Source organism: Artibeus jamaicensis, unplaced genomic scaffold (assembly GCF_021234435.1).
Source record: "Artibeus jamaicensis isolate MK-2021 breed Jamaican fruit bat unplaced genomic scaffold, CSHL_Jam_final contig_467, whole genome shotgun sequence".
Taxonomy (NCBI): Eukaryota; Metazoa; Chordata; class Mammalia; order Chiroptera; family Phyllostomidae; genus Artibeus; species Artibeus jamaicensis.
This window is the reverse complement of record NW_026521845.1, coordinates 8,038,253-8,064,660: the sequence shown is the minus strand read 5'-3', so window position 1 is coordinate 8,064,660 and position 26,408 is coordinate 8,038,253. Positions and strand designations below refer to the sequence as shown.

At 40.2% G+C, this 26,408-nt stretch overlaps 1 protein-coding gene across 1 annotated transcript in view; it reads left to right on the top strand.

The window, feature by feature from the left end:
* Nucleotides 1–26,408, top strand: part of USH2A (usherin) — a 505,359-nt gene that overhangs the window by 91,835 nt on the left and 387,116 nt on the right. Inside the window, exons 11-13 of the mRNA XM_053667304.1 lie at nt 1,444–1,639; nt 5,092–5,733; nt 16,635–16,818. Coding sequence (XP_053523279.1) covers nt 1,444–1,639; nt 5,092–5,733; nt 16,635–16,818 — 1,022 coding nt within the window. The remainder of the gene's footprint in view (nt 1–1,443; nt 1,640–5,091; nt 5,734–16,634; nt 16,819–26,408) is intronic.

Genomic DNA, 26,408 nt, shown 5'->3' with positions numbered 1-26,408 from the left:
CACTCTCCCATGTGCAAAACACACACCCACCATTAAATACCACCACTTCCTTTTGCAGACTGAATCAAGCCCCTATTTGGTGTCCATGCGACTGGGTGAGGAACATGACCAGGTACCAGGAGGCAAGTCACAGTCCTTGCCTGTCTTCTGGGACCTACATGTATGTTTCCTATAGAGGTTCATTGATATCTACAGCCCCATCTGGTGTGTGTGGACAACTTTATTTGTCAGAGTTTTAGACATTTCCATATCAATTATTTTACATACTTCAGTAACGACTCCAGGAATTTCTATTCCTCAGATGAGGAAAAATGTGGCAATGATAGATTCGTAAAAATTACTTAAATATTTACAAGCCCTTCTCCCCATCTCTGTAACTGAATCCCAACCTCATGTGGTCTTCTGGAATATCCCTGAGATGAAAGGTAAATCTGACTATGTCCTTTCAATGCACTTTCCTGCCTCTGCGTGTACAGAGTGGGGTTCAATCCAAGTGTAAGGAAACCAGGGGGAGACATGCCAGGGACTTGCTCAGACGATGGATGTCTGGATCCCCAGCTCTTGAGAAAGCCCTAAGTTATCATCAAATTTCTCATAGTGGCTTCACATTTTATATGTATGTTTCTCATGAGAAGTTTCAGCTCTTAATGGTCTTTCTTTAACAAACATGGTATTATATCTATGTATACAGTAGACGAGTATTATATATCTCATGTATTTTCATTCCCAAATAGCAGCTTGAAGAAGAAAAATACTCCTTTTTAGCTATTTTTGCCTGACAGTGTTCTAAAGCATGACACTTTTCCACCTTTTTTTTTACCACAATATAAACTATGTAAATATACTCAGTGCGATTAAGATGCACTACAAAGGAACCATGGATATGCTGAAATATTCCTAAAAGCAGGATTGTATAAAAAATGTTTTAACACGGGCAAAAATGGCTGCTGTTAACAAAGACCTTTATTTTAGACATTGTTAAAACCTTGAAGAGATACTATTATTATAGAAAGATCTTTAAATTAAGCACCTCGTGTGTATAACATAAAACAAGTTTGGATGAACAAGACAGGAAACGAGAGGAACAAAACCGAGAGTTCGCATCGTAAAGACGAAATTAACTGCTGTCTCTTTTCTATTTTTGGCCTCCACATGACCACCGTTTGATTTCTTTATACCGTGCTCACAGTTTAATTCCACGTTTCCCTTTTAGCCATACCCTGTGGACTTCCATGGGGTTTATTTTCATTCAGTTCTATATATTCACCCCACTGAAGCGCTACAAGTTTTTGTGTCAGGAGGGAAAAAATATACCTTATTACCTTATTGTCTGTTTAACATTTAGTTTTTTTTTCCTCCCTCCCTCCCTGTCTTGTACCTAATGAGCGAGTCATCTAAAAATAGACCCATGTATCATTCTACAAAATGTTGTATCTTGCCTAGATTGGAGGCCAGTGTGATTGTAAGAGACGCGTTACTGGCAGACAGTGTGATGAGTGCCTGAGTGGATTCTACAACCTGCAAGAGCTGGATCCTGATGGCTGCAGCCCCTGTACCTGCAATGCCTCTGGGACCATGGATGGAGATATTACCTGTCACCCAAAGTCAGGCCAGTGCAAGTGCAAAGCCAACGTCATTGGTACGTGTCAAGCCGAAGTTTACAGTCATGTCTCTATTACTATCTGGAGTGAAATCCTCTATTTGATTTCTCAGCTGAAGAGTAAAGCACATTTCCCGGCTTAAGGCAAACTAGAAAAGAAAAAAAAAATGGGAAGAAATTAGCTGTCTAAAAATGATGACGTTAATAATTCTATCAAACTGCAGCTGGAAGCTCAGTTTAACCGATCCTTTAGAAGTTTCTTTATTCTGTACTTGCTTTAACTGACATGTTCTCATACTAATAAGTCATAGGAAAATATAATTTGCTTACTGCATAGATGTTTCTTTTAGAAAATTAGCACTTTTCCAAAATGTTTTATACTTAATGAGTTCTAAGCAAATGATTTCCATGCTAGTTTTCTTAATAGACCAAAATAAATGGATTTTTTCAAAATATTCTGGGCTACAGGGTCCTTTGTGATAAATCTTTCTATATTTTCCTATTATATTTCTTTGAACTGTTCCTATGAAATGCAAAATAAGTCAACACAATTCCGCAGATCATGTATATTGCCAGGGTTAGTTATAAAGGGCCACATAATTTTAATTTTGTAATTCAGTGCCAAGCTGATTATAATAAACAGCTACCTTCAGTGTTATTTATCATTTTTTTATACAAGACGTGCTTTTTTGTTTGTTACTCCCACAGGTATTTTTCAGAAATTAGATTTGATTATAGCAATTTATTACCTCCAACATTTTTGAGGGGAACCACGGCCACATAAGGACAAAATTTATCAAGTGCCCAAAATGTACCGTGTACATAATGCACTTTGAAATTTTGATATATGAGAATATTACGAGAGGAAACTTTCCTGATGAAGTGAGTCTTGTATTGTAACTGAACCTGTCTCAGTTTGTATGGGAAGTTTAAAAAAGACCTTTGCCTTTCTGTTGTCATTCAAGGCCTCCGTCGTTTTTTTCTAACATTGACCTGAACCTAGGAATAATGGAAACATGCCTGTCAGTCAGTCAGTCAGTCAGTCTCTCTCTCTCACACACACACATGCACACACGCACACATGCACACACACAAATGCATACATGGAGACACATACATATGAACATTTTATTCCGGGTAATATGTTCATTTCTATGATATAACACTAACACAAATGCTCTGTTTTTGATATAGATAAATCATAAAATGATTTTATGATCTATGTATACAAACATCATTCTATTCAGCTAGATAAGCATTTTATTTTAATATAAAGGAATATGGTCATGTGTTGATGGTATTCCACAAGATTTCTCTGGTTTAGAGAAAGATTACATCAAAAATGTTAGCATGAGTTGCCCTTATTTGTTTCCAGCATACAAAAACCAACTTTTCAGCAAAGCTGGATGAGCCATTTGTGCAGAGTAGCATCCTTGGCATGTTCTCTGAGCTGCCGCACGAACCCTCAGATCCATGAGTTCAATCTGTATGCTGTCCTTTGTTCTTGAGTGTGAGATGCACTTTAAACTCAAAAATGTGAAAACAAAAGTTAAAGTGAGGCCTTTAAAGACAATGAAATAGTTATTTCTCCATCTCAATGAAATTTTTGTTGTTAGAATCCAGAGTTCAAGGAAGAAAAAAGACCAACATGGACTATTTACTTAGAATTTATTATCAGCTCCCTACCATTTTACCTTTTTTTTACTGGTTGATACAGATGGTTTTCTGCAGGAAACTAAAGTGTTTTCTGCACATTCTGTGAGTTTAATAAAAAGATAAATTCAGCATGTATAAATATTTCTTCTTCTAATGAGATTAGCAAGTAACCTTATTCAATTTTACCTTGTTCATAAGAAAAAAGCCCCAGAAAATACCAGTGTATGTTGTACATGCTTCAGAAAACAAATTGTTAGAGTTAACAAAACTGTTAAATCTTACTAATGATTCTATCACCAGTAAAATACATTAGCACCACTAATTTTATTAAAGTAGGTCATTCGTCTAGAATAAAAAGGGAGAAGAGTGTGAATTAAATGCCAAGCGCGCTAACTCGCCTGCACTTGTTCACACCAAATGCGATGCCCTGTAGGCCTTTCTTGGTATCGTTAGGAATAGATTGCCTGTCAGAAATATGTATGGCATATTCAAATAAGCACCGCGCATATTTTTAAACCTGATATGATATGAATCCATGTAGACCAATTTTAATAGTTCAAAATGAGTCATAATTCTTGTTAACAATACAGTTATTTTTAAAATTTGCAGCGATAGTGGTCTTTTTTATTTTCCTTATTGAAATCAAATGGTATGCCTCAGGTGGGTCATTCATCACTGTTAAAGAACTTGCCTTCCATCGGAGTTCTTGAATTCTTATTCATCTACATACATGTACATTATGCATTTTCTTCCCAGGTAGGCGCTGCGTTTCCACCTGTGAGTTCCTGAGTGGGTTTTCAATTGTTATTTTGGTACTAATTTTTTATCGCTACTAAAGCTTGAAACACATGTTTCCATGGATTTAGCTGCACAGTTATTTAAATTCATGAATATGTGAAGGCTATCTAAGGGAAGTATTTTGCATCTGAACATTTACTCTTCAAGAAAACATCTTTTTTATTCCTTTGCCTTGTAATATACTCTTTTTGAAACTAACCTAAGTTGTCAGAGATTTAAGTTGAGGTGATAAAACATTTTTTTTCCTCTGTTTGTGCAATGTATGTAGCTGCTCCTTTAGCCAAAAGTAATCCAAACAGCAGAATTTATTTAGTGTTTAAAGTGGCATGTTCTGAATCATACAATTTGACAAGCAGTGTGAATGCTTTATGGGCCAAGGAGAGCACAATTTATATTAATTGAAAGTGATAAAATATGGAGTATACAAAAGCATTGGAATAAAAATTGCTGTGGATAAGTTTTATTTATATTAATTACTTAAACATGTGATATTTAGGAATAAATATATATCCTGTTATCACCAAAATAGTTATCAGCCGAACATTTTGTTATATAGTTTCAGAGGATTCTGATCTCTAGGGAAATAACTAGTGTGATAATATGCAATTTTTCTATAGGGCTTTGAAAAGTGTACCTCAGTCTTGTCTGTTCTTTTAAAAATGGGCACACTTTGCTAATGTTAAAATAAGTAAAAATAATAGTTTTAATGTAGTTATTAGTATTAAAGTAATACATTTAACATTCATTCAAGAGACGAGGTCTAGTATGAGAATAGAGTCATATTTACATTAAGCATTTTTCTTTGCATTAAGTAATACGCAAATAAAAGATAATAAAGCACATTCCAAAAATGAAGTTGCATCATCACCAAATTACGTATCGCCATCACCTTTGACACTGTGATTAGCCCTCTATGGCATCACCTGTGAGGACAGGCTCAACTTTTGTATCTGCGTTAAGTGTCGGTGGAACCATTGTTCGTGCTTCAGCTGCCTACAAAGTAGGATAGAGTCATTTTCACCTCTTTTCAACTGCAGGGCTCCGATGTGACCGTTGCAATTTTGGATTTAAATTCCTCCGGAGTTTTAATGATGACGGATGTGAGCCTTGCCGGTGTCACCCCTACGGCTCCGTGAACCACGTCTGCGATCCTCTTTCGGGGCAGTGTGCGTGCAAAGGAGAAGCTCGAGGTCCTCAGTGTGGCACCTGCAGAGAACACTTTTATGGCTTGGACATCACCGGGTGCAGGGCCTGCCACTGCGACGCCGCCGGGTCCCTCCCTGGGACAGTCTGTGACGCGGGCACGGGGCAGTGCCGCTGTAAACCCCACGTCGGAGGCCGACAGTGTGATGGCTGTTTGGAGGGGTACTTCCGCCTACAGCAAAATAATTCTTTCCTCTGCCTGCCCTGTGACTGTGATAAGACAGGGACAGTAAATGGCTCTCTGCTGTGTGACAAATCCACAGGACAGTGTCCTTGCAAATTAGGAGTAACAGGTCTTCACTGCGATCACTGTGAGCCTCACAGGTACAATGTGACCACTGGCGATTTCCTGAGCTGCCCAATGTGTGAGTGCGACTCCCTGGGGACATTACCTGAGACTGTTTGTGACCCAGGCAGCGGCCAGTGCCAATGTTTGCCTAATCGTCAAGGAAGGAGGTGTAATCAATGTCAACCAGGTAAGAAAGAAACCTGTGACCTTTCCAGAGCTCTGTGACTTCCCTTTCCTTACCCCAGGCCAGGTGATTCCCTTTGTTTCTGAGCTTCTAGAAAGTTTAATCTCCAGCAACAGTGTTGAATTTATATCATTATGCAGCACAGATATAAAACTGCTCAATGTATTCAAGATGATGATGTATTTGTTTGACCCTTTAGATGAATGCCAGCCAATGACATGTCGTAATTGAAACTTACTTGATATTGAATTTCTCAACTTGAACTAAATCCCCTTTTAACAACTGAAAAAAAAAAATCTCAGAACAGCAAGAATACATTTTATTTTCCCGGATTAGGGGGAACTTGATTTGACTATTATGCAATGTCTAATATTCCACCAATGAGGAACTGATTTTCTGAATAAAAAGGACCAAATATTTTTTTCCTAAATTAACTATATGTTCTGGCATCATGTAAAAACATCTAGAATTACTTTTAAATGCCATTAATTTAGTAAAATATGCTATAGTTTTGTACCCCCGATCCCATCTTTTCATCTGTTTCACAGCTGGAAGAAAGAGGGACCTGCTGGCTTTCTCCACGATTTTAACTCACACAACACACTGTCTTTACAATGAATCCATCAGGATGGTGCAATATTTGCACCTACCGGTTGTGTAACAGCTGCACTAACTGTCCTCCCTGCCAGAGTCAGCTCTGAGTTATCTGAGCCTCTGACACAGACCTTGATACAAATGCAAAGCAGCGATTCAAGGGTGGGGCTGAAGTCCTGTTTTACATGACAAGGGGTCTAGTTTAGCAGACTTGAGCCCTACTTCCCGGTTGACAATGGTCACTGTGACAAGTAAATCCAACAGACAGGAAGGAATTGATGAGTAGTTAATGCTTGTTGAGATAAAAGTGTCAGCAAACCGTTTGGACTAGCTTAAACAAAGGGGAGGCAGCGTGATCTGGATGGCACACAAAACCTGATATCTAGCTGTGCCTTAAGAGAAAGCTCCTGCTGGGATACACCCTGCCCGGCACAAATAACGCCCCTTCCTTATTACAAAATCCTAAGCCTGCAATTCTGTCACATAACAATATCACACTCAAGCACACCATATGACATTTGAGGTGAAGTGTTCAAATGAAAACTAGGAATCGCTACACTCATGTTATCACCCTAGCAACCACACTCAAGCTGGCCTTACTTCTGCCGGACCCTGTACATTAATTCATTCATCTGTTCATTCCCTTCCTCCCTCCCCCACCTCCTCTCTGCAGAAGGGCACTTCCAGCTTCCCTTTTCCTCCCCAAACTCCTGGCTATTTCTCAGTGTCTTCAGTGACACCAACCACTTACAGAAAGCATGCAACGTAGAGGGAATTATCTTAGTGTTGTGGCAATTCAGGTGACTGAGATAATCCTGGTTTTCAAGATATTAAAACTCTAACAAGTTTAAAATGATGGTCCCCATTCTTCATCTTTCCCAAATGAGAGGACAATTTGCCACAAACCTTTGCAGAGCAGTTTTATGACATCCGTGCTTAGGTAGGCGGCCATGAAGAAATGACTCTTAAAACACAACGCTGTACCAGGTAAATCCCCGAGAGATAGAGGACAGAAGGAGATAGAGAACATGAGTAGGAAGAAAAACATTGAGTATGATTTTCTAGTATTTTCATCTTTAACTCAATTTGTATTTTTATCAAGATTTACATTGAGATAGTTTTAAAAATCAAGTAGAATTTTAAAGGCTCACTTTGGGTGGTGGGTACACAGGCAATATACAGACCACGTATCATATAATAGGAACATACACTTGAAACCCATGTGATTTTATGAACCCGTGCCACTCCAATAAATTTAATAAAAATCATTTTTAAAAGATTTTATTTATTTATTTTTAGAGAGAGGGGAAGGGAGGGAAAAAGAGAGGGAGAGAAATATCAGTGTGTGGTTGCCTCTCATGTGGCCCCCACTGGGGACCTGGCCTGCAACCCAGGCATGCGCCCTGACTGGGAATTGAACCGACAACCCTTTGATTCACAACCCACACGCAGTCCACTGAGCTACACCAGCCAGGGCAAATAATAATCATTTTTAAGAAAGGAGTTTAAAGGCTCACACTGTAAAATAGCTACTCCGTCACTCTTGCAGAGCTCCCCCTACCACCACCACCTCCTCTACATGTATCGTATGGCTTTTATGAGTATTTCTACATATATTCTTGTGCCTCAACCTTTAAAATGTAAACTGTTATCTTCCTTCTTAGAAGATGACTATTTAGCTCTTTATACCTGTCCTCAGTAATCCCTTTATTTGGTTAAATCAATATTCTCAGATTATTTTATTATGACTACATAAGTCTATTTCACAGATATGCCATTTAATATGCTTTGATTATATTTCCTTTCTTGAAAAAAATTGCCCTTGCCTAGTTTTCTAGGGATTGCTTCAATATTTCTAGGAATCACAAATTTGCAACAGAAATCCTCATATCTGAGGAATCCATCAGCTCATCTCCGCCCCTCCTCCCTCCAACTATGTCAGTCTGCAGAAGGACTTGAACCCTTGATCTGAGCTGATGGAGGTCTTGTTCTGCTCCACAGCTGTGTCCTGGACCCCCTTTCATAGTCATGCCCAGGCTGTCCTCACGTGTCTGCTGTGTCCTTGGCTCTGTCCCCAAATATTTTCTTTTTCTTGGGTTTATTTGTGTATTTGGTAGAGCACACACTCCACTGACTTGTGAACAAGGAGAGTACAAAGAGGGAAGTGCTTTATCTTTTCAGAATTTTGAGTGTCTGAAATTATTGTTCCTTTACCTGTATAGCTATTTGAAATTTTAGCACTTTATAGCATCGTGTGCACTCAGAAATTATTATTTCACCATTATCTTCTAGTGATGCCAATCAAACTCATTTGTGTTTTTCTTCTTTACATTCTAAAAGCTTCTACCATTTCCTTATATATCATTTCAGAAAATTTCATGATGATGTGATTTTTTTTTTTGGTTAAATATTTTTTTCTGCAAATTCGTTGGGCCCTTTTATCTGTAGACCAGTGTTCTTATATTCTGGGAAAATCTATCAAACACCTTCCCGGCAACGTCTAGACCAGTGTCTGACCAAACAACTGAGCACCAAGCCCGGCCCACCTGACGGGTGAAATAACCATCACAGACCACCTTTCATATAACTCTGCAATTACTTTGCACTTTTCCCCTGCTCTTGTAGAGCTCAACCCCTCCCTGGTTTAACTTCTAAATAGAAAACTCATCTCAAAATGCAAGACCTTCTGGTTTACCTACACTTGCCCTTAGACACCCTGGGAACCTGTAATTCCAAACACTTCTTTCCATAGTTTTGCAGCCTTAATAAATCAGCTTATTGTTGGCCTCCACCTGCAGGTGTTTCTGTTTTCTTTCCTGTTCTTTGATTTCATTTTTGCACATATCAGAAGGGAAAAAATCATTCAATCAATTATGCATAACTGAAAATGTTAGCCTGTTATTTCCTGGGTTGTAATCTTTGGGGGCCAAATCCTGGCCATTATCCTGTGATAATGGCCTCTGTTTTTTCCCACAATCTTTGTCTCTTCTATCTAAATCAATCTTGTTGATTTTACCTTCAAATATATCCAAATTTGGCTATTTCTCGACACCCTCCCTTGTCTATCTTGGTTCCTGCCATTATAGTCTTTCTCTTGGGCTGTTCAAAAAGCTCCCTCAACCCTTTGTCCTTCTTAACCCGCTTCTCAACAGGCGGCCAAGGTGACACTTTTGTTCATTGGCTTCCCGTCAGTGTAGGTAGAAAGCCCAGGTGACATGTAACGCCCAGGAATGCTCCGCCCTCCTTTCCAGGAGTTTTCAGACCCTGGACTTCCCTTCAGCCTGCGAGTCCAGGGGTCGTTTCTCAGGTTGTTCAGAGCTGTGTCGCAGGCACGCAGGGCAGCGTCTCCACGGCAGGTGCTTCATGTGTATTTTCTGAATGGAGGGAACAATTTTATTTAAAGGCACCTCAGTGGCATTCTCCTAGACGTGGGCACTGTGCAGTCTGTGGGCACTCCTTTCATTACTCTGACAGGGGGACAATGTGGACCTTGTTCTGCCCTGCAAGGGAGGAAAGAAAAATGCAGCTTAAGCACCTCCTGCATTTTTTTGGGACCAAACGAGATTCTGTACACAGCTATGTAACATATGGAAAGGCCAGAGTGTGTGTGTGGAGCTCTCTCTCTCTCTGTTTTGTTTTTGAGCCTGCATTCTTCTGGCTGCAGAAACTTTGTTGAATTTGTCTCTTACTGTTAAATTCATATTGAAAGAAAATAGAACAACCTTATCCTGAACTCTCTGTATCAGAAGCAGATGCTTCAGGTAACTGGTCCTGCATTAGGCACCTTATCTGAAGCATTTATTTCACTTCTTTGAACGCAGGACGAAGACCAGTCTCAGGTTACTGTGGGCTGGGGGGCCCAGGGCGCTGTGTGTGAGCATCAGGGCAGGGATCAGTGCGCTAGCGAGTCTGAAGACCCCTGCCTGCCTCTTTCATCTGCGATTGTAATATTACTGGCCCGAACTAGACAGCTGCACAGAAATTCTTGCCCCACTTTGTTCAAAAACATTATTAAGGAAGGTGCATATAATGAAGCCTCATGTATTATTAACCTAACCTTACTTGGATGTACAAGGAATAGGCTTAATTCAACTAAAATTTATAGGCAATTTGTTAAAGCAGCAGCACGCATTAGAAGGTACATTAGAGCCGCAGTGGTTTTAATATGCCATTCAATAACTTGAACAGAGGTTAAAAATGCTGCTTAACCTCCATTAAGTATTTTTAAAATGCTTTAATTTAAAATTATTTGGAGCGTGTGTACATATATGAATGTACACATACCCGCAGTAATAAATATAGCACTAAATATGTGTCCACAGTGTGTGTGTGTGTGTGTGTGTGTGTGTGTGTCCCAGTGCTGGGTGACCTCGTCCTGTTCAGAAGCAGGCACTTAGAGGCCAGGCTGAAAAAGCCGGGGAAGGTGTCATGGCTCCTCGAGCCCATGACCCACCCTTGTCCTTGAGAACCAGGGGCAGTGAGGGTTTATTGAGGCCTCTGCGGCTTTGGAATAAAATAAAGGCTAACTTATAATGCAAACAGCTTCATATGACATGTTTTGTGCTAAAAGGACAATTCCTCATGCTTCCCTCTGGTATTTACTTCTGGTTTTGTTTTACGATTCCTACAGACTATTAAAAAGTAAGACGACGCCTTTGGTTTCCTTAAGAGGCATATTGTATTTGTTAAGTAATGAACTCAGGCACCAGAATTGCAGGCCAGACCTGGCCAATGGAATTGGAACTAGGCGGCTGATACTTCATTCACAAATGCTGCACCAGAGTCGAGATTCAGTCAAGCCACATATCCTACTGTTTGGTAAAACATCTTTCTAGGTTAACATGATTTTTTACAATATTAAGAGCCTCCTCCTTGATAGACCAGGAGGATGGAATTGATCATGGGCAGTGTGGACCAGATTCTCAGGCACATCTAGAAAAAACAAATCATTGGCAAGTCATTATTTAAACTTTAATTTAGGAAAAATCCCACCTTCATAGAAAGCTGCCTAATAGAAATTGCAGTGATGATCATTGATAATGTTCACGGAGTATCTATTGTTTGTCAGACCCTAGAAGAGGGCTTTATCTGAAAGCCCCATTTAATATGCACGATATTTCTGTGATTGAAGAGCCAGTTTTATTCCCATTGTGTAGTATAGAAAATGAGTTCTAATGAAATAGAAGAGCCGTTTACAAATCGAGATCCACTTGCAAATCCAGAATCTGCACTCAGAAAGAGTGAAACATTTTTTTCCCTAAATAACTCCCTATGTGTCGTAAATTTTCCCTCAATGAATATTTGAGGGCGAGTGAAAATAGGCAAACTTATAAGTATTTGGAACCTTCCTCCACCCTCAAACTAACCTCAGCCCGCTTTCTGGCTTATTGCTTCAGGTCCTGGGCTATCTCATTTGTGGTGCAGAATCAAATACTAGTTATAAAATGAAACATAACAGACTCCTGGGATAGGCTGCGGTGATCAAGTACTAAATTGCTGAGCCGAGAGGTCTGGAAATAGGATGCTCTTTTTGGCCTCAGTTGGAGAAACATTTGAGATAGTTGCAAAGGTGCAGGAGAGAGTCTGTAGAGCAACATACTGTTGATAACGACTGAGGTTAAGAACAATGGGATGAAAGCATTTGAAAGTGTCTTTGTGGGTTATGGAAACACGTCTATGTACATCTATGTGTTTTCTATGTGCATTTCAGCCTATCACCTTCAAGCTGTGATTGGAGCATTATTATTTAAAGTTGCTATTATATTTGAATCTTAAAGAATACACTTATGGAGGCCTTTCATGGATATTCACAGAAGTAGGAGAACTAGTTTTTTTTCAAAATGTATGTATATTTAATTAATTTGTTTAATACAACAGAGAAGTCCATGCAAATGTTTCCTTTATATGATCATGGGATTATAGCCTGTGTCCTCAGAACAGGACACTTTAGTTTGGGGGTGGCATTTTGTTCTGCAGCTCTGTTCTATCTGTTGCTATGTGAGGGTCACATTTTAAAGTTATTGTTCCTGGCTCATATGCTCTCCCTCCTTGGTCAGGCCACCCTCACTGTCAGAACTCACAGATGTATGTTTACCATTTCCCTTTTCAGGTTAACAAGATTATCTCATATTTTAAGGGGTAACAGATACCCATCCATCCATCTACCTGTGCATCGATTTAATTCAGCCTTCCATCCATTTAATTCATATATTCATTTTTTGATAAATATCTACTGATTAAATTATTGTATACCAGGGAGTATGTTGGTCTGTGATAAATGAACACACACACACACATTAATGTTTTATGGTTTAGTAGGGAAAACCGACTTGCAAGTAAGTATACCTATGTGGTAAGTGTAATATTGGAAATGTACAATATAAAGATCTAGCAGAGGAAAGAGATTGTTTAATGCTTGAAGTTTAGGGGATATGGAGGACTTTGATGAGAAAGTCATTTCTAAGCCAAGTTTTACAATTGAACAGGAGTAGGTAAGTTATGCAAGGAAAGTCTATCAGTCCAGGAAGAAGAAAACAGAGCAGAGAATTTAAAATGTGTATTTAAGCTAGTAGAAAACGAATTCAGAAAAATCTTTTAAATAAGAGAAATTGTATCTTGAAGTGAATGATAGGAACTTACATTTATGCGTTTATTGATGTTTGATTAAATCTATGAATAATAACGGTAGCATTCTTTTTATGTAAGATGACCAAATGAAGGAAAATTATTACTGCGTTTATTCGAAGATTAGCATCACCTACTGTACTTTATTCTGAAGACACTGATTGGTAGAAACCATTGCTAAGATACTGTTAGGTTGCCCCCTATGGGTGAGTCACAAATTCCTCTCCAGGCTCTTCTCTTGGTATTATGTCCATTCCCCTGGCTTAGCTGAGAGTCGTTTCTTCTAAATGGCTTATAATTAGTGCTTAGCCTCGGCTCTGCCCTCCTTTTCTGAATAAGGCCTAGAGGTTAAACTTGTTTTCTTTCTCCCATTTCAAGACCTTGGTAAAACCTAGTTGTTCATAGTCCTCGGGAGGGACATTGCTAGGAAATGGGCTCTTCTTTTATGCCCAAGACAGGTACTGTGTTGTGCAAATAGCCGCTACAGGAGATAATACCAACTGCCTTGCTAATAACTTTGAACTCTAAGGATTCTATAAACCCTCTCCAAGATGAAGCAACACTGTTTTATGATAGGGGGAGACTTTTTGCTTTAGCTGCGAAACCCATTGTTTTCCACATGAGACTTATCTTGCTCCGGACCAGGGGTTAGCGGCCAATAAAACTGGGGACAATAACACACGTGAGTGGGCTGATTTGTGCCACAGATGTGTGAACTCTTGGCACTGCATCAGGTAAGGGAACGGTATTGTTCTGATCACTATGCCTTATTTAAGTGTGTGGCGCAAAATCACTCACGGAAAGAAATCTCAAAAAAGATCCATGCAAATGACGCAGACACAAAGCTGGGGAACATGCAGCGGAGCTCATGAAAGGAGAAGGGAGCCTTGTTGAGCTAAAGGAACGAAATTGAGGTCAGTTATTTTGAAGCTGCACCCAGGAGCTGAAGCTGAAGGAGGAGGGAAGGGAAGTGTTTTCTATAGTTGGAAGTCATAAAAGGAAAGGTAATGGTCTAGAATTAGGCACATTCAGGTAAGGCAAGAAGTAATCATTGAACAGGAAGGTACCTGAGTCATCCTAATTAGAACTGCTTAAAAATAGGACAACTAAAATACTGGTGAGATTAACCTTTATTATCATGCTCCTGAGGGGCGGAGGGAAATGAACCCCAAGACAAACCCCAGTGTAATCTTTTCCTTGAAGTTTACCTCTGGGTTGTAGCCTTCCTAGGTGTTTTAATACCCTTTTTGTTCTTCCCTGCTAATCTGTCTTTTTCTATGGCATTCTTGATTCTCCTAAACTGGGGTAACCCAGTCTTCTGCGCTAAAATGTACCCTCCTTGTTCTTACAGATTTATCTAGTAAATCATTTCTTGTAAAAACCATCCTTAATTGTTCTAGAATCCTCCGTGGCTCAAAGCTATTGCAGTGAGTCTAAATTAATTCTGCTCCTAAGTATCTGTGCTAATGTGTAATTTATCCACATTGGAGAGCTGTTAGTCCATTCACGATGCTATCATGGATTTAAAGGCCTAGGTATCTTCACAAGAAGAAAAACATACAGAATCACAGCTGTGGTGATCTTGAATCCAAAATAAAGTCTTCTAAATTTGTGGCTTGGAGCACATGCTGAATCAGGTGTGAGCATATACATTAATTGGCATGGCCGCACACTATTTTTGGAAACACCTGGAAGGCAAATTGCTGTTGGTGGATGCAAAAAAGGCAAAGGACGTAATCTAATTTGTAAATCACGATAAATATGACAGCATTAGTTCCTTCAACTGAATGGCACAGATTTTGAACTTCCTTTTTTCTTTAATACTTATTGAACACACTGTTTTCTGTTTTGCTACTCCTGAAGCTTTCCAAGAGAGAACATGCAGGGCTGTGAAAAAATAGCTCGTTTTCGACGAAAGCCTCAATTGAGCTTCACAGTGTCGCCATGACCTCCTGCTCCCCCTGAAGAACACGGATTTACTTAGTGCTCGTTCTGTCTCTCAGTATCACTGACAATTTATATCCTGAAATGCAGAACAACAATGGTCCGGTTCGGTGTCACCTGCCAGAGCTTCATTTGTGATGATCCCTCTCCAACCCCTCTCTCTATTTTTCCATGAAAATTTCTTCACATCATGCCTGTGTGCTTGTGCATGTATGTGTACATGCACATGTGTGTACACATGTGTATGTGAAAACACCAGGGGTGGTTTCCCTCTCATTTGCCTGCTCCTGTCCAAATCCTTTTTAATTTTGTAACTGTTGACTTCCACCTTCTCAGTCTAAGAAATTGGAAGAAACTTGAAAATACTGTTAATCTCATTTTTCTTTCTTTCTTTTTGCTATAATAAAAATGGGTTAATGCCAAATCTAAATTCTGTGGGGATTCATCCGGTACTTGTGGGACTCAGTGCTTATTTAATAATTTGGTAGTTTTGTGACGAGCATTGGGCTAGATGCCGGGGAGATAGTGATGAACTCAACAGAGCTGGGTTCCTGCCTTCACGGAGGTTACGGTGTGGTGGGAATGAGGATCATAATTTTCATGAGACTTGAAAGGAAAGAAGCACTTGCTCTGAGATGCAATGAAAAGTAGGGAAAGAAGTATGGAGCAGACTGAGTTGGCGGTGAGCGGTGCACTGGAGTTGGAGAGAGAGGTGGGACCTGCGTGGAGGATTAAGGCTGTGGGAGGGGCTTCAGTTTTTCCCCCTAAACAAATAGGAAGTCATCAAATAATTTTAGATGGAGGAATGAGATGTTGAAATTGGGCTCTGAAAAAGATTGATGGCGTGCTCTGTGGAGGACAGATGGAGGGGGCAGGAAGGACAGCACAGGATTAGACAGCCTCTGGTTCAGTGTCTGAGTTCCAGTCTGGAATCTGCTATTTGTTAACTTGATCATTTTACGAAAGTTTGTTAACCTTTCTAACCTCCAGTTTTCTAACTGGTATCACAGACATAATAATAATACCTGAATTATTAGCACTGCTGAGAGAACTAAGTGAGATAATGAATATAAAGCCCTTACTATAGCCTCTGGTGTATAGTGTAAATTTGGTGGTGCCTTTAACTAAGGTGGCAGGCAGCGTGGAAAGTAGATTCAATTTCTTAGAAGGCAGTACCTGTGACTTGGTAATGACCTATGAAGAGTGGGGGAAGTAAAGGTCTCAAGGGTTGCCAGTTTTAGCAAAATACAGGATGCTCATTTAAATTTGAATTTCAGTTATTTGTAAATAGAAGCCAATAATGGATGGGGCATACTTTTACTAAACAGATCGCCGCCAATAAGAAATTCAGATTTAACTGGGCATCCTGTGTTTTAGCTGGCTACCCTGGCAAAGATGTGTCGGGCTCTGGACTGGCCATCTGAAGAAGTGCTGCCGCCTGGTGTTAGCACGGAGATGGTTAGAGGAAGACCAGGTTTTCGTGCCGAGATCATGAAGCATGTTTTAAAGGCACTGAAGTTCCGGTGCCCGGGAGACACTAGGTACAATGCAAATTACCGACTCAGCCTTCTGACAGTGATACCTGACACCCTGGGTAAGAACAGCCAGAAGCAGATTTGTTGTGGGAATTAGTTCAGTGCCTCTACAGTGTGTTCTGTGTTTTGATGTGATCCAAAGACCACCTTTTAAAGAGAAGACTGGACGGGAAGTATGTATTCAGTCTTTTTGTTGTTTTATTCCAGGTCTGTATGTCTCCCCAGGCAATGCCACCGGCTGCCTGCCCTGTGCCTGCCACACAGCTGGCGCAGTCGGCCACATCTGTGACAGCCGGACGGGCCAGTGCGTTTGCCAAGATGCTTCCACCACTGGGCCCCGCTGTGACCGCTGCCGGGACCTGTACTTTGGATTCGATCCTCAGACTGGAAGGTAAACGTTTATAAGAGTTAATCATCACACACTTTTATTTAATTATATGTGCAATCACTTTAAATTTCTTTTTCTTTTTCTTTTTTTTTTTTACCAATGGTGACTTTTTTGGCAGTATCTTTTGTAAAATGCAGTGACTTTGTCCTCCTTAATTGGCTGATATATTTTGACTCTGATGTCTACTTTTATTAAATGTAATGGTAATCTTTGTGGCTTTTCTAGAGTCCCAACGTAAACATTGATAGATGTACCTCAGTATCTATTTGGGCCTGGGAATATTTAACCTGATAAAATCCTTTTCCCTCAACGAATTTAAACTTTGGCTGTGGAGAAAGACAGGTAAAGAGATATCCGTAGAATAAAACACACACACACACACGCATACACACACACACACACACACACACACACTATAAGGGCGAAGATAGCTAATATATGTACATCTACATTTTTATTTTTATGGCCCCCAAACTTATAGCTTATTTGTTGATTCCCTGCATCCATTTATGTTACCCTTGCCTTTCTAATTTATGCTTAAAGACCGGCAGATGAGAAACACATCTTTGCACGCAGTGATACAATTTTTCCCCTAGTGTATGAAGTACATCTGAAATGAAATGAACCACTTTTGAAAGTTGCCTTCTTTAATGTTCTGCTTCTCATTTCCTCTATATCTATGGGCATTTACCCTCATGCATCTGTGTTCATTGCTGTGTTTTTTTTAAGATTTTATTTATGTTTAGAGAGAGGGTAAAGGAGGGAAAAAGAGAGGGAGAGAAACATCAATATGAGAGAGAAACATTTATTGATTGACTCTCATACACATCACAGCCAATGACCAAACCTGCAACCCAGGCTTGTGCCCTGACTGGTAATGGACTCGGCAACCTTTTTCTTTGAGGGACGATGCCCAACCCACTGAGCCAAACTGACCAGGGCCCTCGCAGTGTTTCTGAAGATGAGCTAGAATGCCGATTGCATGAGTTTTGTTTTTCATTTTTTTCCAGGTTAGATTATCAATTTGTCTAGGGTTGGGACTAGATCCATTAATTCTTCTGTGTTCTTGTCTCCAAGCCAGGGGTATTTTGTTCCTTATAAACCATACAAATGTGTTTCTCAGTACAAATGTGTTTCTCTGTGTGTATGTGTTTATAACGATAATTACTAATTACTCAAGGAGTTGGGATGATCGGGCTCTTTCAGCACGCTGTCCCCTGCTGCCTGCCTTCAGCCACACACTCTTCATTAACACCTCGATCAGAGTGTAGACAGGGCAAGCAGTTAAATTATTCAGGAAGAAGTCAAACCAGTTAATTTGGCCTTCTACTAACATTCAGTGTGATGTTAAAAATTTCACCATGATATTTAAAATATTTAGTAAAATAATTTGTTTTATTGCATATCTTAATGCATGCCACTCGACTTCTGTTACCTTTGGCATAAGGGTTGGTTAGTCTGAGAGCATCACTGTGCTCTTTTTCTTTTGTGCACAGGCTGCAAGAGGGGTAGGGATTCACTGGACCAGCAACACCCAAAGCAGGCTGCTCTCTCTGGTCTTGCACATGTTCAAAGTTGACTTTTCACTGGGGCTGGTGCTTCCGTGACTTCTTTTTTTTTTTTAACTTTTTTTATTGATTATGCCATTACATTTGCTCTATTCCCCCCCTCCATTCCCCTCCACCCTGCATACCCCTCCCCCACCATTTCCTTCTTTAGTTCATGAACACGTGTCTCAAATTCTTTAGATTCTGTATTTCCCCTGCTATTCTTACCCTCCCCCTATCTATTTTCTATCTACTGTCTATGCTACTTATTTTCTGTACCTTCTCCCCCCTTCCCCTCCTCCCACTCCCCTGTTGCTAACCCTCCATGAGATCTTCATTTCTATGGTTCTGCTCCTGATCTAGCTGTCCTCTATGTTTGCTTTTGTTTTAGGTGTGGTTCTTAATAACTGTGAGTTTGCTGTCCTTTCACTGTTCATCTTTTTTATCTTCTTTTTCTTAGGTAAGTCCCTTTAACATTTTGTATAATAAGGGCTTGGTGATGATGAACTCCTTGAATTTGGTCTTATCTGAGAAGCACTTTATCTGCCCTTCCATTCTAAATGAAAACTTTGCTGGGTAGAGCAATCTTGGTTGTAGATCTTTGGTTTTCATGACTTGGAATACCTCTTTCCAGCCCCTTCTTGCCTGTAAGGTGTCTTTTGAGAAATCAGCTGACAGTCTGATGGGAACTCCTTTGTAGGTGACTGTCCCCTTAGCTCTTGCTGCTTCTAGGATTCTCTCCTTCATTTTAATCTTGGCTAATGTAATTATGATGTGCCTTGGTGTGTTCCTTCTTGGGTCCAACTTCTTTGGGACTCTCTGAGCTTCCTGGATTTCTTGGAAGTCTATTTCCTTTGCCAAATTGGGGAAATTTTCCTTTATTATTTGTTCAAATAAGTTTTCCACTGGTGGCTGTGCCTTTCCTCCTTCTGGTACCCCTATAATTCGGATGTTGGAACGTTTAAAGATGTCCTGGAGGTTTCTAAGCTTCTCCTCATTTTTCTGAATTCTTATTTCTTCATTCTTTTCTGATTGATCACTTTTTTCTTCCTTCTGGTCCACTCCCTTGATTTGAGTCCCAATTTTCTTTCCGTTACTATTGGTTTCCTTTGTATTACCACTCAATTCAATTAGTTTAGCTTCCATATGTTTCTCTAATTTGTGACTAAAATCAACTAGTTCTGTAAGGATCCTGATAACCAGTGTTTTGAACTGTGCATCTGAAAGACTGGCTATTTCTTTATCGCTTAGATCTATCAGTTCTGGGGCTCTGAGTTGTCCTAGAGCCATTTTTGGTCTATTCGTGTTGTTAAGTGAGCGGAGCGAAGCCTTAGTTGTTTACCAGGACGGGGAGACCCAGGTCGCTGGTTTGTGATGCTGTGTGTGGGGGCGTGGTCAGAGAGGGAGCAATGGCGGTCCTCTCCGCTAGCCCAGTCCGTCCAGTCACACCACTTGCCCCAGGCCTGTTTATTCGATCAGAATTGTGCGAAACTGCTGCCCCGAGCAGACTTCCCTTCTCACTGGTTTCTCCGCACGCAGATGCACGACCGACGGACCTGCCGTGCCTCTTCCCTGTGCGCTCCGGTAGCCAGCTCACTCTCGATCAGCGCTTTCGGCTGCTCGTGCCCTCACTGTGCACCACCCGGGAATTTTTTCTTGCTAACCTGTTCCGCTGCTGGCTTCGCTCCTCATACCGGTCCAGCTGAGTATCTAGTTGTCCTTTGGACTCCATATTGTCGATTTTCCGTGTGGCTTGGTTGTGACTGCTGTTAAAAATAGTTGTTCTTAGATTTGGTTGTGCACAGAGGCAAGGTGGTTCCTCCACCTACATCTCCATCTTGGCAGAAGTCCCGTGACTTCTTTACTGATTGCTCTCCCACAGTATCTCTGACCTACAGTTTTGGTGTAGTCACTGGCGTCTCTGCCAGTTTGTTGCTGAATAATTTTGCAGCCCATAGGAATCTCAGTATTTTCTCTACTCATGACCCTTCAGATGTGTGGGTTACCCTTTGTACAGGCACTGAGACAATGCCATGCTGTCTCTCTTCCTTGTGGTCCTCATCTGGTTATGAGAAATACGCATTGCTCCTTGCTCTGAACCACACTGTTTTCATTACTATAGTTTTGTAATGTATTTTGAAATCAAGAAGTGTGATGCTTCTAGTTTTGTTCTTTTTGTTGAATCTCTACTTTGCAATTTAAAATAACTTTAGCACTTTCAATAACTTATAAAAGACCAGAAAAGCCATATAACTAACTTATTACCTTATATCTAAGTGGCAGGCAGGGGGTACTGCCTCATGCAATGTAGTTAAGGATCAGTGAAAGATGAAAGTAAAATTAATTTATGGTTGCTTCTAATGGGTTATGTTTTTTTGTTCACTGTGACAATTGCTTTATTGTCATTTTTGTTTCTTAAAATTATCTCATCTTTGGCTTCCAAGATCTTACTCCTATGATTTGTTTTTTGGTCTCTTTCACTGATTACTCCTCTTTGCTCCTCCACTTCAATGTACATATCTAGACCTGTGATTTCATTTGGCACATACATGTTAGTGACTCTCAGATATGCCGTTACCCATTCAGATCTCTGCCATAACCTGTAGATCTAATGCTAGTGGTCTCTCTGAGTTTTAAATGTACATATCCCTCATGCCTCCCATTCCTTTTTAAAATTCTTTTTATTTTCAAATTATAATATGGTTTTTAAAAACTTATTGGGGTGACATTGGTTGATAAAATTATGTAGGTTTCAGTTAATAAAGCAAAAACAATTTTTTTGCATTACTTTTCTCAACTCTTGCAAACATAAAAGTTTCATGCCATCTCATGCTGTTATAATCTTGATAAAAGGGGTAGACTTGAATAGATGTTAAAATATCTATTCAAGTCTGCCCCACAGGGCTCAGGATGTTCTCCGAGTGGACAGGACTGGCCCTGGTACTCAACACAGGTGGCCACTGGAGAGAGCCTGTATAAAGTGGCTTCTCTGAAAGAATAAAGCTTCTCATGACCACAGGGAGGGACCCTCAAAAACAGAAAGACTTGTCTCTTGTTAAATTGGTCCTACGGAATGGTTGTGTCTTGAGCTCACCCTGCCCCCACACTGACGGATCCCCCTGTCTCCTTCCACTTGAATATGAGTGATCATCAGAGAAGAAATTCTCTAGCCCAGAAAGTCACAAGGGGAAAGATTCCAAAATGTGACCGTGAGAATGGCTTGAATCTATATTTTTGCTCATCATTGAGAAGAGATAAAAATGGGCTTTATTCTTTTTATGTTTTCCATTCCTTTCCTAAATGATCCTGAAGTCTCTTTGTTGACTTCTGGTTGCAATTGTGAATATACACTAACAATTTGTGTTCTGAAAATGTGCACAGTGATGGCTAAAGTCTGTGGGAGTCCATCTAGTATAAGGAATATTTGTGTCCTGAAGACAGAAAGCCATTTATTGTCTAAATGTGTACAGACATCAGTACAGGAAAATAACCGTTGGTGTCCTGATAACGAACTTTTGTCAAAGTGAAAGAAAATGAGCTAACATCAATGAAATGCACCTTGAATCAGGCACCGTGGTAGATGCTTACAAGTATAAATGTATTTCCTTAATTTTCAAACTTCTACAGTACATTATAAGAATTTTATTGTTAAGCAAGGAGAAGATACAGTGCCACAGTATCTCTTCACTGATTTGGAAAATAGATTAACTTTCTTGTCTGTTTTTTCTATTTGTACTTCTAGAGGTGTCTTATTTAACTCCACCATGAAGAACACTCATATTCCTTCCCCTTCTCCATGTTTTCTTGTTTCCTGTATTTTTAAAACTTTTTTTTATACTCTCAAGGGCAAAATAAGTAAAGTAAAGCAGGCTCTGCCCCTAAACTACAGCAATAACAACAAACAGGCCCCAAACACAAGGATAACAAGCTGGAAAACCATCACTTGTTCCCACCCCTGTGGTGCATTCTTCAAAAGTTACCTCTCACGAGAAAAGGGGACATACATTTGAAAAAGCTGATCCAAGTGCAAAAATCACTTCATTTACGGCTGACACATATAGCGAACATGACTTAATCAGTATCAGAAACAATGCAGTTAAAAAAAATAAAAGTCTGTCCACTGAAAAATCAATAAAGCAAAAAAAAAAGTATATTGTATTTGTCTGAAACAAAAACAATAAGACAAAAATGGGCCACATCCCCCTTGTCCCTATCGGTAGTTGTCACCCACAGGTGACAGTGCAGTCCGGGCTGTGTCCTGAAGTTGACCCGTCACTGGGATTCCTTTCCCCACACCCCTAGAACTGCCCCGGTGTCTCCGGAACACTCACATATCACAACCTCCTGAAGCTTTCCCCCTAAGGGCCTCTCTCTCTATTAATTAGTTGTATTCTGTCCTTTTTTTAAGCCTCCACGGGCCAGCTGTATCACTACTCGTCTCTTACCAGCTGGCACACACTGAATTGTAATTTTCCTCAAATAGCGTGGAATTGGGGTCTAGATTGGCTGGGCCACTGAAAGTGGCCCTCTTACAGAGGAGGGCCAACCCTGGAAGAAAAGTGGCCCCTTCCTTGGAGGAGATATTAGTTGGGGGAACAACTATGCCAATCAAAAAGGGCTCCAAACAGCTAACTTGTCATTTATTCAACAAATTTTATTGAACCCTTATGGTGTACTAGTCTCTGTGCTAGGGATGGAAGAAAAGTCTTTGTCCAATTTCTCCAGTTTGCCTTGAAGCCTCATTCCATTCTATTCATTAGTAATTGTTAGTAATTCTTCTCTAGATCCTCTCAGTGATTGAGGTCTCTTCCTTCTTTCCTTATTCTATTGCATGGTATCTCCATCATCCCTCTGTCAGCAAATTAGAAAACTGGAGTAACTCCAGGCCCTTGTTTGCTTCTCTTTTCTGTTTGCCCATCTCACCCTGGAGCTTTTACTAACTATTTCTTAGATCTAACCCCTTCCTCCCCATCGCTCCATACTTCCGTTGCAAATGTCCCTCATTTAGCAATATCTTCTCTCTCCTTACCTTTCCAGCTCGATCTGTCACTACCTACCCCCTGTTCTGAATCTGTATCCTAAGCTCTTGAATTGCTTCTAATTTGACACCCTCTCCTTTTGTGTATTTTCTATTTTTCTCCCTCTCCGATTTGCCTGGTTTGTTTCTAATTTCATAAGCAGCACAAACACCTCCAAGATTCCTTCTTCATCCTCCATTCCCTGTCCTCTCCCTTGCCCCCACACTAGAGAGCAGCCCCTTTTCTGTGCCCTTAAAGAGCCTATGTACATCTTTATTAATATGCTTTTTGCCCAGGCTGGTGTGGCTCAATGGATTGAGTGCAGGCCTGTGTACCAAAGGGTCATCAGTTTGATTCCCAGTCAGGGCACATGCCTGGGTTGCAGACCAGGTCCCCAGTAGGAGGCACGTGAGAGACAACCACACACTGATGCTTCTCTCCCTCTCCTTCTCCCTCCCTCTCTCCCTAAAAATAAATAAATAAATAAACAAATAAATAAATATCTTTAAAAATACTCTATTTTTTAAAAATTTATATCTCACTAGACTCTGAGCTCCTCAAGGAGTTCATCATCACCAAGCCCTTATTATATGAAATGTTAAAGGGACTTATCTAAGAAAAAGAAGTTAAAAAAACATGAACAGTGAAAGGACAACAAACTCACAGTTATTAACGACCATACCTAAAACAAAAGAAAACTAAAAGGACAGCTAGATCAGGAGTGGAAATGTAGAAAGGAAGATCTCAAGGAGGGTTAGCAACAGGGGAGTGGGAGAAAGAGAAGGGGGGAGAAGGTACAGAAAATAAGTAGCATAGACAGTAGGTAGAAAATAGATGGAGGGGGCAAGAATAGCATGGGAAATATAGAATCTAAAGAACTTGAGACACATGGTCATAAACCAAAGGGGGGGTAATGGTGGGGACGGGGGGGGGGTAGGGTGGAGGGGAATGAAGGGGGAATAGAACAACTGTAATGGCACAATCAATAAAAATATTAATTAAAAAAAAAAGAACAGGGCCAACTCTGTGTCTTACCCATTTTTATGTCTCCACTGTTACTCCAGCCCTGGAATATAATTGACCTTCCATAATTTTTTTGTGTTACCAACCTGGTATGGTACCCGTGAGCAGAGACCCCAGACAGAAGGAGGCGTCCAGAGAGCAATGCCGGTAAAGGGATCTACATCCCGGCACGTGACTCTGGGCCTCCGAAAGCAGCTCTTCCTCAGATGGTGGGGTCCCTGACGGTGCGATGCATTATTGAAACACGCTCCCTTCATTAATAGTGATGTTTCTGCAAAAGCAAGAAGGAGCATGACTCTCTCTCTCATTGTTTGTTCCACGAGAAGAGGCTCCCTGGAAAGTGAAATAGACGAGATTTGTGATTTAAGAGACAGAGGCCAATTAACTTCTTTCCCATTGTGTCCAGTGAAGACCGAGGCCCGATCCGAACTACCATAAGCTGCCTGCGCGTGGAGATTAGCGATGCTTCCCTTCTGTTTTGTTTACCATAATGAACTGGTCAATAAACATCACAAATTGTTTATCTATATAAATCTTGACAGATTACTCTTTATGAAATCCATTTAGCAAGTGAGGTTTTCCCATAAGGATGAAAAATGAAGATTTTAAACAGATTGTGGGAGAGCTCGGGCTATACCAGGAGAGTCAGTGTAATAAAGGTTTCTTTATATTAATATTACAGAAACCATTTATCCTGACAAAATCAATATTGCAATTCATCTTAGTTTGCTGTTTCTCTCTCAAAGCTTAAAATGTCTTTTCCTTTATTATGTATAATTCTGTTTTAATAAACGCGAGCTCTATCTCATTTAGAAAGTGCTCTTGAGGAGTGCTAACTTATAAAATGACATCAGACTTGTGGCTTATTTGCTAAAGAGTCTTGGAAATGTTTGAAATTATATTTGAGTAGCTGAGAAATTTACAGGAATCATTTTACTTAAGCCTTAATTACAAAATTAGCCCCATTGTCCTCTGGGCTAGAAACAAACTATCATATTCAGAAAAGTCTCCTGTGAACTTTCTCCAGGTAAAATTCCCTCATACTGGAGTCACGCAATTATCACGAGTCAGATAAGTTAGATGTAACCATGGCTTGGATGGGAGACTATAAAATCAGGAATAGTCCCATTTAATTACTCAAAACACTGCCTGCTTTCCTAAGAAGTGATTTATTTGTTCCATTTAGATTCAGAACGTAATACCCCATGGACATTGCCTTAGAGCTGACTTAGAGTTAAGCATGTAGCTGGAAGAAATGAGAACAGCATCAAGAAAAGGAATTACGCTATACATTGGAAACTGTTCCTCTAAATGTACTGTATATAAAACGAGTGTGATTGTCTCATGAGTGAATGGTAATAAAAACTGAAATACTCCAGAGACACTTATTCATGAGTGGTGTGGTGATAAATTAGGTACTGGAAGAAGCATGCATCTTATTGCTACATCTTACCAATAGGACATAAAAAAGCTGCAAGCAACATCCTCTAAGTAATAGCATGTAATGAACCTAAGAGCAAATTAAATATTTTGCTGCTTCTCTAATTCCGTTTTAATTTCAATGCAAGGTTTTCTTTAACTCCCATACTTAGGTAGCCCACACAAAACATCTATTTGAAATGTGGCCCTGATTCCATGTCTCTACATAAAGCACTTCATGTAGTTGGTTGCAGGAGAAAAATGTCCTTTTATCGTGGAGAAAGAGGGCGCACTACAGTGTAGTGGTTTTCGAGGTAAAGTGTGCTTCATTTATTCCCTAGGTGATATTAGTCCATAAAACAAATTTGCAGCTTAATTAGCAGCTTAGCTTTTATCTGCCTTTTTAAGGGTGTGGAACGATCACCTAGAAGACCACACTGTAGAAGTTTCAGTGGGTAAAGCAAGTCCATCCAACCCAGCATCTGCATTAGAAAGCATAGGCGAGTCTGTAAGGTCGTTAGTAAATGGATTGTATGGAAAGCCCCTGTTAAATGGGGCCGATCTTCGGACAAGTTCTATTTCTGCT